The sequence below is a fragment of the Sebastes umbrosus genome, chromosome 8 (genome assembly GCF_015220745.1).
Source record: "Sebastes umbrosus isolate fSebUmb1 chromosome 8, fSebUmb1.pri, whole genome shotgun sequence".
NCBI classification, from domain to species: Eukaryota; Metazoa; Chordata; class Actinopteri; order Perciformes; family Sebastidae; genus Sebastes; species Sebastes umbrosus.
The window spans coordinates 32,892,110-32,907,377 of NC_051276.1; the positions used below are offsets into that span (position 1 = coordinate 32,892,110).

The following is a 15,268-nucleotide window of genomic DNA, read 5'->3' on the forward strand; positions in this document are numbered from 1 at the left end:
TGGTCATATGTGACCCAGACCACCTCTGAATGTGGTCTGGAAGATCCGATCTCAATTCGTCTCGAGTGCGTTCACACCTGTACTTAGAGCTGTCCACTTCTGATCGGATCACTGAGGACGCATGTTAATACCAGGTTTCTATAGCCATATACCATAGAATAGAAATCATTCTGTTTTACTTTTGTACGGCACTTTGTAGGCAGACATTTTACCTTTTTCTGCTGATGTTGTAATGGAATAAACAATTGACTTTCACTTCTTAGTAATATACGTTCTTTGTTACTGCTTTGGATATGGTAGGCCTATAGTGCACCTTTAAATAAAGGTTAATTAAAAAAAAAAAAAAAAAAGCAAAGTGAAGTTTATTTTCAACTGATTACCAAAATGTTAAAAAACACTTATTTAGTCTTATTATTACAACTTATGTAAAGTTTTAGAGTTGAAGTCACCTTAACAGCCTACATAAATACACAATAATAAATAAATAAAAGGATGTTTGTGTTGCTGGTACCTGACAATAACAGGCTTCCGGTTGCCGCGCACACGAGAACGCGCACAGCCAGAGGAGGAGAGAGAGCGCGCATCAGAGAGGAGAGAGAGATAGAGGATAGAGGGAGGAGGAGAGGATGCGAGCAGTGTGTCAGTAGATGGACTGTCTCTCTACGGATGCTCGGATGAGCGGATACATCATCACTTCTGTTAAACCGTCTCACAGGCTCGTTTGAAGGCTGAAAACTAAGAATCAGGTGAGTAGAGAGATTAACTCTGAACTAAACACAGACTCAGTCATCACTCTCATCTCATCTCAGGAGGAGAAGCATGACGAGGCATTGGAAGTTGCAGGTGCATGATGCTCTTATAAACTTAAACGAATTTGTTTTTAATTACCTGCAAGCAGAAATAGATGGGGATTATTTTTATAATATGAAACACCTGGAAATATGTTCTGTTCCAGTCAAAGAGTTGAAGCTTTAAACAAAAAGAAAATAATAAAAATAAGGTGAATTTCAGTGGTCATTTTTTCTAAATAAGTTTATAAATGATGTCATAATAGTGTTTGAGAGCAGTGTGATCTGACATCCACTCACTGTGTCAGAGCAGGAATGTAATGAATGAAGTCTACTGTGTGTGTAAGTGGGCGACAACAAAAACAGGATTGTTCTCTGACATTTATTTTCTCCAGATACACTCTTTACTATGTGGACAGAAACATGCTTTAAAAGATCACTTCAATTATTTTCTTATTTTGATTATTTTTTTTTTTCCTGAAGAGCATCTCCCTCTCTGCTGCTGGTGTCCTGAGCAGATATAGGGAGTGACTGTTGATGTAATGTAATACTTCCTGCCTTCTGAATAATAAATGGAGAGGACACACTCATTGACCATTATATACTGATTTGCTCTTTCTCCGGTTTTCTCTCCTCACAGCGTCAGCTCTTTTGTTTGAAACCTCACTCCCTGCTTCCTGAAAACAGACCTGTTCCTGCTAAAAGTAACCGTACTGTTGATGAATCATTTCAGCTAATACTGACTTTAAAGCAGCAGTAGGTAGAATTGGAGCAAATATGATTTAAAAAAAAAGTTATTTTATAAAAAAATCATGTGCCTCTGTGTTCTCTGGTGTCTGCAAGATTTCACAGACTGGAGGAAAACAACCAATCAGAGCCGAGCTGGAGCCTTGCCGTCTCTGAGCAGCTGTCAATCACTCGCAAACTCCGATCCAACTAGGCAGCGCTGATCAAATATTAATCAATATTCTGTTATGTTAATGCTTATTTCTCTCCTCAAATGTTTTCAGAAACATCTTGTAGTGTACGCTTTAGCTGTAAAATGAGAAAGTTTGTGACCTGGCAGCCATGTTGAGATCAGTTGAGGAAATACCAAGCACCGCCGACCAGCTGGAACAAACTTTCTCATTTCACAGCTAAACATTATGGCTGGGAAAAAAAAATAGATTGAATTTTTTTAATGCCAGATTCGATATATTTGCTTCATTTGAGTCTATGTGAAGGTAGAAGAAAGTTACCGCTTTTATTGTTATAGTAACGTGACGTCATATCCGTTCCGTATCCGTCAACCAGAACAAACCGCAGCGAGCTGAAACAGTAGAAAACGGCGTGGTAAACACTACACATCCAGTAAAGTATAGAAACACTTTGGGTTTCACACATTAACAGGAAAAGCAGAGCTAGACATCACGGCTAAAGCCGCATGCTAACTCCGTCATGGACAGGAAATGTTATCATATTTGCAGTAACGTTGCGGTCGAGTCGGCCGTCGCTCTCATCTCCGTGGTCAAACGGGCCGACGCTACAACTGTAGAGCACCCATATACTGACATTTATGTTAAATACATTCAAACGGCCCCGATGGAGCTGACCATGGATGTATAAAGAGAACGGAGCTGACGGGAGAGCTAGAGACCACCTTGGAGAAGTTAGAGGAAGTATACACGTGTGGCTACGTCTGGTTTTCAAAATAAGGTGTTAACAAAGGGAACTATATATACAAAATACATCTATGGAAATAAGATTGATGGATTATATTCACCAGAAGTCTAAAATATTACATGTCTCTTATAAATTAAAAAAGAAAATGCCACTAATTTGTGAAGGAAATGTCTATTTTTTTATTTTTGGGTTAAATTCAACAAATAATGCCCGACAATGCCTGATATATTTGACTTCAGGACATCTCGGACTGCATACATGCTGAAAATCAAACATTTTTACTGGATTAATTTAGATATTTTCTAAAGTAAAATTCCCTAGAAGTGTATGATTCATCTTTTTTCCATGGTCTAGTGTTAAAAAAGTTAACAAAAATTGCAATAAATCGCAATACTTTAAAATCGCAGTACATATCGAATCGCCACCCAAGTATCGTGGAGATAGGTGTATCGTCCAACCCCACTAAACCGTGCACTACAAGAGAGAAATAGGCATTACAGTAACAGAATATTGATTCATATTTGATCAGCGCTGCCTAGTTTGACCGTTTGGTCGGAGTTGGCGAGTGATTGACAGCTGCCTCCGTTGAATGAACAGTTAACAGGAAAGCTCTCTCTCTGGTCTGGCAGGTTTAAATCTCTTTTTTTTGTCTCCTCAGGTGACAAGATGGGGAACGGTTCGATGAAGTCAAAGCGTTACAAACACACCGACGGCTCCGGTGGTGCCTCCAACTGCCGAGGCCACAAAGATCAGGGGTTCAAGAACTCTCCCCTGGACTCCCTGAGGGCCCGAGTGGATGAGCTGGAGCGAGAGGGCAAGAGGAGGGACGAGGAGCTTTGTGCCAAAGAGCAGCAGATCAAAGGTCTCCAGGAGCAGCTGGCCAAACAGACGCGAGCTCTGGCCGAGCTGAGCGAGGAGCTGCAGAGCAAGTGCGTCCAGCTCAACAAGCTGCAGGACGTGATGAAAAGCCAGAGCGGGCCGTCGGTGTCGTCGAGGACTCCTTCCATCAAAGTCAGCAGCAGGAACAGCCCCAACCTCAGTGTTCGCATCAAGGAAAGCCTCAACAGAAGGAAAGGGGCCAAATCCGGGGTGTCAGCCGAACCCACGTCCAGGACCTACGACTCCAGCGGCCTGCCCAAGTTCTCCTTTGAGAAGGCGCGGATATCAAAGGATGCAAGGTGAGATGTTCAGGAAACACAAAAGAGGAGGAGGAGGAAAATGAGGCCAGACAGACGGCAGTTTTAAAAGGTTCATGACACCCTCAGGCTCCGTCCATCTCAGCCTGGTGGAGGAGTGTTAAAAATGGAAGCAGCAGCAGTGGGTGGTAGACGGAAGGTGGGAACGAAGAAAGGATGAGTGCGATGACGTGGAAGAAATTTATTGTAAGAAATATTCAGTGTTCAGTCCAAAGTTTTTCAGCTCAATGACTTTAAGCAACAGCTAATGAAGAAATATAGATAAACATTATTTGAATCCACTTTATGTCCAGGAAGAATCTTCATGAGGTTTCTATTTAGGCATAAATCAACATTTCTTTCCAATAAAACTGTGATTATCTCTGTACCAGCAGGTAGAAACGGGCACATATCAGCATCTCTTTACGATAAAACAGCAGCTCCAGCCGTCTCCTTTCTCCCAGCTGTTATTTCATTGATTCATACAAACCGTCTGAATTACAGTATTACATGTCCCATCCCGACAGGAAGTATATAAAATTAAGAAAGTAAGTTGATCTCAAAAAGCTGCCTCAGGGGGACGGTGAGGCTTCGAGCCTCAAAAGAGGACATTAAGGACGAGTTAGACAGACAAACTAGAATTACAGCCTCGCGGTTGTATGCCTCCGCCAACCGCTTACATCCATGTCTGTCCAAAATGTCATCACTTTTTATTCATTTTATCCGGTTAAGGCTGGCCCACACGAAAAGAGTTTTCAAATATTAACAGATGTTGAAAATGTGAGAGAGCCCAACACGTGATGTTGATCCTATAGCGTGTGGAGAGCAACGATTTGGCCAAAACAGCACACACCACACACTAACAGATTCATTCATGAACAAAAAAAACGGAAATCTCGTGTGATCAAACGTGACTTTAGTGTAAACAAACCTGGCGGACGACGGGAGAAAGAATTAGCAACGTTAGTTTTTGCACTACTTTGTACTAAAAATTCATGATGGATGGATGAAGTCATGGAGACACGTTAATAAAACACTTGTGTTGTTGCCACAAATCAACAAGTTGGTCCTCAGTTTCTGAGCTCCATCTTACTACTACTTCTTCAGTCAGCTTGGTTCTCTATTGGCTATCATTCTTTTCCACGGCTGTCCTCGGGGTTCCCCACACACACACACACACACAACAGGATATCTCATCAAAAATATTGAACATGTTAAATATTTATGATTTGAAATTGCATCCAGGATGGACTTCCGAGCCAATCGGGGGATGTAAAAAACACTCTGAACAGACCTCAAACCACAGGAATATCTGGAGAGATAATCTTTAGAACCATCAGAAAATCAGGGCTTTGCTGACGATCGTCGGGAGGGAGGAATCGTGACCAAAATCGGCTCGATTCTTGTGTAGTGTGTACCCGGCGTTAGACATTATATTGTCACAATTCGCATATAACTTCTTGACTTATGGCCAAAAACACATTTTGTGAGTTCACAGTAACTTTTGACCACCAAAATCTAATCAGTTCATCCTTAAGTCCAACATTTGGAGAAGTTCTCTCCAGGCGTTCCCGAGATATCATGAGAATTGGACGGACGTGAGGTCACAGTGACCTTGACCTTTGACCACAAAAATCCAATCAGTTCATCCTTGAGTCCAAGTGTGTGTTTGTACCAAATTTGAAGAAATTCACTCCAGGTGTTCCTGATATATCACGTTTACGAGAAACATACGGACAACCCGAAAAAACATAATGCCTCCGGCCACAGCTGTTGCCAACACAGAGGCATAAAAATGCTCAATAATGGCAACAAGTAGTTACTGAAAAAGCAAAATATTTGAAACCACTCAAACAGGATTGTTTACTGATCTTCTGCCTGTAATCTTGCTGAACTATGTTGGCTGCTCAGACCTTCAACAGACGACTTTGTGGTCCTAAAGTTCTCTAAAAACAGTCAAAACTAGAGATCTGGAATCACACCAGCCGCAACACCAAGTGGTGGTTCTTGCTAGTTGTCTCCATGATGACACTCACACAGACGAACAAGGTAAAACAATACCAGCGTCGCTGCCGTGGCTGATAATTAAACACACTGCACAGCTCTCCTCCAGTATACCACACTCTCCAAACATTAACAACAATCTTGCCTTCAGTCATTTATTTTTCTTGTAAATCTTTTCCTATTAAGAGTAAATATTGTATTTTATAAAAGAAAGATGACTGCAAGGTTTAGTATATCTATTGTGCAGGTTGATTTATAAGTCACATGACTAATAGACATATATACAAAGAAATCATCAGACATCATTCTGATGAAGGTAAGATAGGTGGAAACATGTGGGGAGTAAATCCTGGTGTGTTGGAGAAGAGTTGAGTGATGTTGAGTTGTATGGAAACTTGCAAAGTTAGAGACTCCTCTATAAAAACTGACAAATCCAGTAAATTGGACAGGAGGCTGCACGGAGATGCTCTGCACTTGAAACCTCTCTCCTATCTGTCTACTTCTTGGCTCAGCAGTTGCCAGGCAACCAGCGGTGATTCCAGGTTCATGTTTTACCGGTCGCAGCCAAAAAATTAATCCGACACATAACACACCGTAAAACGGTGAAATGCTATTTTTACACTTTAGTTTTTGTACGGATGAAAACAAACGAGATATGACATGTTAGAGGTGCTGGGAGGTGGATTTTGTTACCTTTGGAGAGAGCCATGCTAGCTGTTTCCCCCCGTTTCCAGTCTTTATGCTAAGCTAAGCTAACAGTCAGCTTCATTCCATTTCTCTCTGTTCGACTCAGTAAGACAGAAGTCCTTCTAGAAAGTGTTCGGAAACACATTGTAACAAAATAACTAGGGGTGTGACGAGTCATTCAGCTCACGATACGATACACGATATTGAGTTCACGATCTCAATACGATATTATAACAATAATTTGAACAAACCTTGAATGATGAAAATATATGACTGAAAAAATAGCCTTTTATTCAAAAGACACAAAATGCAAAACAATGCTGTTGTTCGTCCTATAAATCAATTTTTTTTATGGCATCAGTCCTTCCTCCTGTCCTCTGTCCTCTATCAGTCAGTATCAGTCCTTCCTCCTGTCCTCTGTCCTCCATCAGTCAGTATCAGTCCTTCCTCCTGTCCTCTATCAGTCAGAATCAATCCTTCCTCCTGTCCTCCATCAGTCAGAATCAATCCTTCCTCCTGTCCTCCATCAGTCAGTATCAGTCCTTCCTCCTGTCCTCTGTCCTCCATCAGTCAGTATCAGTCCTTCCTCCTGTCCTCTGTCCTCCATCAGTCAGTATCAGTCATTCCTCCTGTCCTCCATCAGTCAGTATCAGTCCTTCCTCCTGTCCTCTGTCCTCCATCAGTCAGTATCAGTCCTTCCTCCTGTCCTCTGTCCTCCATCAGTCAGTATCAGTCATTCCTCCTGTCCTCCATCAGTCAGTATCAGTCCTTCCTCCTGTCCTCCATCAGTCAGAATCAGTCCTTCCTCCTGTCCTCCATCAGTCAGTATCAGTCCTTCCTCCTGTCCTCTGTCCTCCATCAGTCAGTATCAGTCATTCCTCCTGTCCTCCATCAGTCAGTATCAGTCCTTCCTCCTGTCATCTGCTGATGTCACTCACTGCTGCAGGTAACGTTAGGACTGGTAGGGCTGGTGGGTGGAGGGGCTTTGTCTCAGCCAGCTGATCAGTTTGCCGTTTATCAGATTCTTGTGTAGCCGAGGGTTTCGTTGCTCCTTTATACTTTATGAAGACACATTCACTGAAACACGGCTGACTAGAGGAACTAAAGTCATTCACAACTCAACTAAATAACTTAAACGTGTTTACAGTTAGCTGTTAGCCGCCGAGCTAACGCGTTCTGCTCGTGTAAACATAGCGGCGGAGGATGAGAGGATGAGAGGATGAGAGGATGAGAGGATGAGAGACAGCGGACTCGCAAAGTTTTATTGCACTTACTAACAGCAACGAGCGTAGCGTCAACCCGTCTCCTCCACCGCTCAGCTGTTCACTGGCTGCGCTGTGTGTGTGTGTGGGCCTATGAAAGGAGGCTGGGTCACGGGCGGACATGGCTCTGGGGGTATAACACGTGTGCAGTGAACTGAAGCTGCAGCCGTGCGTTGCGATTGGTTCAATTTCGGCGAGGGCAGACCAGATTTTACTGCACACGTGTTGTACCCCGAAGATATGACGCGTACTCAGCCTCCGTCCAGAGGCCTTGAACAGCAGCAGGAAGAGGCTGCAGCTTTAGCTCTGAAGCTTGTATGTACGTATTACCTATTATGCCCTGATATCGTGATTCAGTTTTTCATCTCGACGATGCATATCGTCACGTTTTTACGATATTTCGTCACACCCCTAAAAATAACCTAAGCAGTGTAGGCCTACTACAGTAAACATCTGGAACATCTGGATCAACTATGTTGTTGTGTTGCCTAAACTTCCTCTGAATATAAAAAAAATATAAATCTTAATTTTTGTCTTAAAACCATCGGGGTGGTCCAAATCTGAATTTGGCCTAGGGCCTGTTTTTGACGAGTCAAGTTTATTCATGTATACAGCACAAAATCAGACATTTGTCTCAGAGGGCTTTACAGCCTGTACAACACCCTCTATTTATTTTACATTCGCAACCTGGCAACCAGCCTAAATATAGAAAAGTTGTGTCCACACAGATTAAGGTCAACTCAGATTCAGCGGTCACTGAAAAGGTTTAGAAATCTTGAACAAAATCTCCTTATTGGATCAGAAACAACCAATAAACATCTGTGATGAATCCAGCCAGACAAACACAACATCACCATTTACCTCCAACACTCCAGTCAACACATGCTGCTCACGTCTCCTCTTCTGCTCTCTGCTCTCATTGGGCTTTCAGCAGCTTTTATTCTTTAACAGCTTAAATAAGTGTCCGACACAACAAAGCGCTGAGATTATTTGTCATTTGAACACAACCTTTGTTTTGGCTGACAACGCTCAGAGAGATCCATTAGAGTCAAATCTAACTGCAGGATGTTTAATACATGACCGCTTGTCACTTCAAATGCACACAACGAGCTCAGAGAGGCAAGAAACAACACAAAGAGGTTATTTAAATGAGAGCAGGAACTCTTTTCCAACATGAAAGTCAAATGTTCTTCATATTGTTCAACATGAATCCAGCGCTCTGCAGAGCCTCCCCTCTCTCAACCTGATCCTCATGTTTAAAGCATGTGTCGCTAACAAGCCCAGCATGTCTTATATAACCAAGACTAATGTAAATGAGGCAGTCTGGTACCCTCATGCACGCTGGCCCTTTGAAACAGAAACCTCATCTTTCTGTGAATGACAATGTAACACGCTGCAGACTCCGCACGGCTAGGTGGGAGGAGAGGATGTGGGTTGAAAAACACAGGACTGGATGTCATCTGCTCTGGCTTTATGAAGCCCAAAAGTGATAATTTATTACACACGATAAGGTGGATAAACAGACCACCCACCTCCTGCACCGCTCACCTGTCGGAGCAGCGACCGGGTCTCATGATCTATAGTTTCGGCTCTTAACCTTTCTTCGGTTTACAACTCCCCAAAGGAAGTGATGTCTTCTTCCCGCGGCCTCTCGCCGCAGCTGTTAAAATGCACAACGGTGAACTTTGACAGCTCACGATGATTTTATGTTTTCGCTGTTTTACTTGATTCATTGTTGGGAAGGAGAGCCCAGAGGCTGCAAATAGTCATCTTTTCACAAGAGACAAAATATTTATCATGCAGGCTAAAAACGTGGTGAGTAATGTGGATGTGGGCGTCCTGGTGGCTCAGTGGGCTCAGGAACGCACCGCAGAGCTGCAGGCAGTGGTGGTAGAAGAGCTTAAGAGAAACAAGTAGCGCTGCAACTAATGATTAGTTTTATTGTCGATTGTTCTTGATTAATCCATTAGCCAACAAGCCCAAGATGACGTCCTCAAGTGTCTTGTTTTGTCCACAACTGAAAGATATTCAGTTTACGGTCATAGAGGAGGAAAGAAACCAGAAAATATTCACATTTAAGAAGCTGCAATCAGAGAATTTAGACTTTTTTTTTCTTAAAAAATTACTCAAACCGATTATCAAAATAGTTAATTTAATAGTTGACAACTAATTGATTAAAGTATCAAAACTACCGTGGAAACCTACTCCATTACTAGTTAATGTCCTGCTTTTAAAGTTTATCCCCATAAACAAGTACTGCAAGTAAAACATATTCAGGTATCAAAAGTACCAAGTTAAGGTATTCATAGAACTCATAGAAGGACACAAAGGATAGAAGGAAGGGGGGAAAAAGGGAAATTAGGAAGGAAAGAGGGCATGAAGGTAAAAAAGAAGGAAAGAATAGAAGAGGGAAGAAGGAAGCAAAGTGGTAACAAATAAAGGAAGAATCAAAAGGAAGTAAAGTAAGGAAGACAAAGACTGAAAGAAAAAACAAAAAGAAAGGAAAGAAGAAAGGACAGAATGAAAGAAGGAAGAACAAGATGTACAAACTGATGAAAAGACAGAAAAAAGAAAGCAGGAAAGACAGAAGAGGAGGAAAGACAAAAAACAAGAAAAAAGAAAGAAAGTGAAGGAGGGCTGCAGTATTTTCATTATCCATTAATCTGTTGATTATTTCCTTGATTAATCATTTGGTCTAAAATATCAGAAAACAGTGAAACATGTCCATGACAGATTTATAAAGTACAGACTGATGTATCTGAATTGCTTCTTATTGTTGTTGTTGTTGTTGTTGTTGTTGTTGTTGTTGTTGACCAGCGATCCAAAACACAAACATTTTCAATAGCCTAGTATCATGAGAGACTAAGAAAACAGACAAATACTCACAAGTAGAAGAATGGAAACCGGTTCTGTTGACTCAAAATAGATAGACAGAAAGACAGACAGACAAAGAAAAAGACAGACAAAGAAAGAAAGACAGAGACAGAAAGACAAAGAAATACAGAAAGAAATACAGAAAGAAAGACAGATAGAAAGACATAAACAGACAGACAGACATCAATATTTACTTTCTTTCATACTGTATACAAAATCTGAATCTGCAACAAGTCACTACATGTGTAGTTAAATGTTGAGTAAAAAGAAAAGCTCCAGTACCTCTAAACTGCTCTTACACTACTGTACATACAGTACTTGATTGAATGTACTGACTGTAATTACCTCCACTTCAGTCTGCACTGTACTGAGCTTTAAACTTCTGTCTCTCCTCACTGACTAAAACCTGCTAAAGTCACAAAAACAAACCTAAAGACATGACACACACAAAATGCCACCCTGTTCATTTAGTTTGTCATGTTTTTTAGCATGTTTTTGTCAGTGAGAAGAGACAGAAATAAAGATCGTTTGGCAGTTTAAAGCTCAGTAAAACAAAAACAAACAAAGACATGTGACAAACAAAATGCCCCCCTGTTCATTATATTCATACAACAGCTAACACCTCTGGCAGAAAGTCCTCTTATTGTCACAGCAGAGGTCACATGTATTTCTCCCTCTTCCTCTGTGACAGTGTGAAGAAGCTGCTGACGGACTCCCTGAACAAGAACCAGTACCTGAAGCGTCTGGAGCTGCAGCAGATCAAAGACATGGTGGAGTGCATGTACGAGCGCACCTACCAGCAGGGAGAGTACGTCATCAAGCAGGGCGAGCCTGGCAACCATCTGTTTGTCCTGGCAGGTACGTCCACTCCTCTTCCTTCATCTTCATCTTCGTCATGCTCTGGAAATTAACTTCTTCCTGTCTCACACTTCTGTGGCTGACACACCTCCAATTACAGACATCACATGACACACAACAGCCAATGAGAAGCAGTAGTAGCAGCATGTGACATGTTCAATGAGGAAGTCAGCAGCTACCTCAGAAGGTGGTTTCACTGATGAGCTCTTCCTCTACTGTCTGGGTGGAGTCTTCTGATCTAAAGGGACAAAACAAGACATCATGTAGAAGCTTTTAAAGTTTTACAGTCACTAAACCTTTAACTTCACACAGTTCTCTTTACTTTTCACACCACAATCACAAAGAAATCCAGGTTTGCAAACACATTTAACACAAGTGCAGACAGATTTCCCCGGAGAGCCTCCTCTCAGTATCCTCGATCCTGTTTCCAAAGAAGAGAAATGTGTGTCTGTGGTTTTGGCTCATGCACTGTGTGAAAACATGCACAGATATAAACCTTTTGACTCCATAATAAAACAGTATATGAGGTAAAGAGAGACAACGTGTTGCTTACCTGGTGTTTAGTAAAAGCAGGAGAAGAAGCTGAGATGTAGGTGGGTGCAAGTGGGAAGTGGAAAAATCTGTGGAGGGATAAGTCATAGGCCCAATCCCAGGCTGCTGTCGAAAAGTCCTTTCTGCTTAGGAAGGTTCCTAATAGCGTGAAATGACCTGGACCTCAGTAGCAGCCGTGATAAGAGCTGTTTGAATCCTCTAAATGCTGAGGAAAGGAGCTTCAGTGCTTCCTTTATTATCTCCTTTAGCATAGGATACACTGGACCATCTTTTAGCTTGTGACGCAACATTCGGCCGTTCATCATAACAAACGATATGCTTCTTTTGCATATTATTTTCATACAGTCATATACTAATTGGGAAACATGTTTAATATGATTGGACAGTGATAATCATTTTGTTTCACTTTATTTTTAATTAATTCTTTATTTCGAACATGTAACAAATACCTCAGTAAAAAATAAAACAAGAATAACAAATAAAATGAACGGTCAACAATCAATTAGCAAATAATCAACATAAATAAATATTACATGTCCGAAAAGAAGTTGGAAGTATATGGTTCTACACCTTCTCCATAACTCGAACGGTTACCTCTATATTTATCATATATTCATTTGTTTATTTGAAATTCCAACCTTGGTAATGAAGTGATATTTTTCATCGGTTGTCCACGTTAGGTCAGATGATCCTTTATTATATGTTGATGTAAAGTGTTCCAGCAGCAGAAAGACCTGTGGTATCTCTCTTTCACACTCTTTGAATATTTAACAACACATGGGGGGAAGCAGTGCCTTTTTGTAGTCCGTCTTCAGATCATTGTAGTTTCACCACGGCAGACCTGCGTCACTAACATCCGCTGCCGTCGCATCATAATTACGGAGCCTAGTGTAGCTGCAGTCGGCTTGTCTTAACACCACCGCTGTCTTTTCCTAAGTCCTTATGAATCCTACTTCAAATCTTTCCTTGACCTCATGACGTTTTCCATCGAGGTCAAAGGAAAAGTGGTTAGGAAAAGACTGTAGGACGTAATTTTTTGACTTTTCGACCTCGGACAAAGAGAGAAGGAGAAGAAGATGTGATGTAGGTGTGTGCAAGTTGGAAGTGAAAGAAATCTGTGGAGGAAGTTGTCCAACGGTGTTACAGTGACTCTCTTCCTCAGTAAAAGTATGAATTTCTTTCAGCGTGCTGTTGGAAAATGTACAAACCCACATCTCATGTCCGGGTCACATTCACTGGAGTCACGCCGAGGTTGGACTCGTCACATAAATCATTTTATCCAAGCCGCCTGCTGAGGGAGAATATCAGAGTGGGTGTGATGTGGATGAAAATCTACGACCTGATGTAAATGACAAGCCAGATATTTAGTACATTATTACATAAACAGCCTTTATTAATTATAGATTCAGTTTTGTGTATCACTGCTAAATGATTGCAAGTGTAAACTCATGATTTGATGCACTGTGTTGGAAAAGAAGTTTGTCTTTTTGCTGTCATGAGTGAGAAGTTTTGGGAAATTTTATTGATTTTAAAGATATGTATTGGAAATTATTAACAAAAAAAATTATATAATTAAAAACAAAACAATTTCTGCAGTTGACGTCAAATATTCTCAAAACAGGGCCTCAAAGAAAAATAGAGAAAATTGTGAATCAACCTGAGCATTTATTTTTTGTCTCTTTCTCTGTGTGTATTCTTCCCAACCTGGGTATTATCTTACATGCGACTGCCTTTTAAATGGCCAATTATTGAGGTGAAATAGTGCTGACTGCAGACTGAAATTAACAGAAGAGAAATCAGAATCTGGCAGGACAAACCGAGTGACCAGCCACACCGGCATGCAGCTTTTTTTCAGATGGATTTATGACTATTTTGTTCTCAAACTTTTGCCCTCACTGGCTACCGTACATCCTGTCTGACCACGAGCCAATCAAATCAAAGAGAAACAGCGACTGGTTCCTCTGCTCTACGCAGATTTATGGCTTCTAAACTTTTACAACCCTTTGTGCCAGTTTGAAAGGTTAATGTTATTCTTTGAAAAATACACATTATAATTATTTTGGCCGGTGAAAAGTATTCTTGGCAGGTGTATAAATTCCTCTGGTTTATCAACTCTTAGCAGGAGAGCAAGAGAGTTAATTTTGGACACTAATGTATTCATTCAGGCAGAGTGTGTATGAAGTACATGAAACTTGTTTTTATAGATTTACTAGGGTTGTCAAAATTAATGCAATAATAACGTGTTAACGCAAATTTGTTTTAACGTCACTAATTTCTTTAACGCATTAAATTTTTTAGTTGTAGTGGCTCAGTTTTAACGATACTGGCATCATATGAAACTAGAAAACCTAAGGAATCCATTGGTACCAACCATGTCACACTAGCTTGTCACGAAGGAGGCTAAAGAGCGCTCCAAACTTACACTAAATGTTGGCAAGGAAAAACTGTCATGGACATTTTCAAAGGGGTCCCTTGACCTCTGACCTCCAGATATGTGAATGAAAATGGGTTCTATGGGTACCCACGAGTCTCCCCTTTACAGACATGCCCACTTTATGATAATCACATGCAGTTTGGGGCAAGTCATAGTCAAGTCAGCACACTGACACACTGACAGCTGTTGTTACCTGTTGGGCTGCAGTTTGCCATGTTATGATTTGAGCATATTTTTTTATGCTAAATGCAGTACCTGTGAGGGTTTCTGGACAATATCTGTCATTGTTCTGTGTTGTTAATTGATTTCCAGTAATAAATATATACATACATTTGCATAAAGCAGAATATTTGCCCACTCCCATGTTGATAAGAGTATTAAATACTTGACAAATCTCCCTTTAAGGTACATTTTGAACAGATAAAAAATGTGCAATTGATTTGCGATTAATCACGATTAACTATGGACAATCATGCGATTAATTAGGATTAAATATTTAATCGATTGACAGCCCAAGTCTTCACATCAGCCACCGTAGTTCTCCTTCAGTTGGTTGCAATCTGCAACCTCACTGTTAGATGCCGCCAAATCCTACACACTGCTCCTTTAATGTTGGGTTGGTTGTTTTGTGGTTGATATAGGAAGCTGACCTTTTCATCTACAGTAACTGGTACGTCCAAAACTTCAACTCACTCAAAGTAGCTAAGTGTTGTAGATGACCACATGGCCTCTAAACAATGCTTGGTCATCTGCCAGTGTGCTAGCTGGTGAAATTAGCTATTCACAGACAAACTGTCCTCATAGTTGTTCTGCTGTCTGGTGTTACAGAGATTTCTCACCCTGCACAGGAAAAGGCAGCAGGTCGGTGGGTCGCTACAGTAATGTAGATTCTCCAGTAGATTTTAAATCAGATATGTCAAAACATATTAAATAAATGACATATTACTTGTTTTAAAATTACTGTAATGACAA

The 15,268-nt window shown here is 41.0% G+C and overlaps 1 protein-coding gene across 1 annotated transcript in view; it reads left to right on the top strand.

Annotated features, from left to right (window-relative positions):
- Positions 1-609: 609 nt before the first annotated feature.
- Positions 610-15,268, top strand: part of prkg2 (protein kinase cGMP-dependent 2) — a 41,548-nt gene continuing 26,889 nt past the window's right edge. Inside the window, exons 1-3 of the mRNA XM_037776998.1 lie at positions 610-746; positions 3,109-3,628; positions 11,144-11,310. Of these exons, the coding sequence (XP_037632926.1) occupies positions 3,117-3,628; positions 11,144-11,310 (679 nt within the window). The 5' untranslated portion in view covers positions 610-746; positions 3,109-3,116. The remainder of the gene's footprint in view (positions 747-3,108; positions 3,629-11,143; positions 11,311-15,268) is intronic.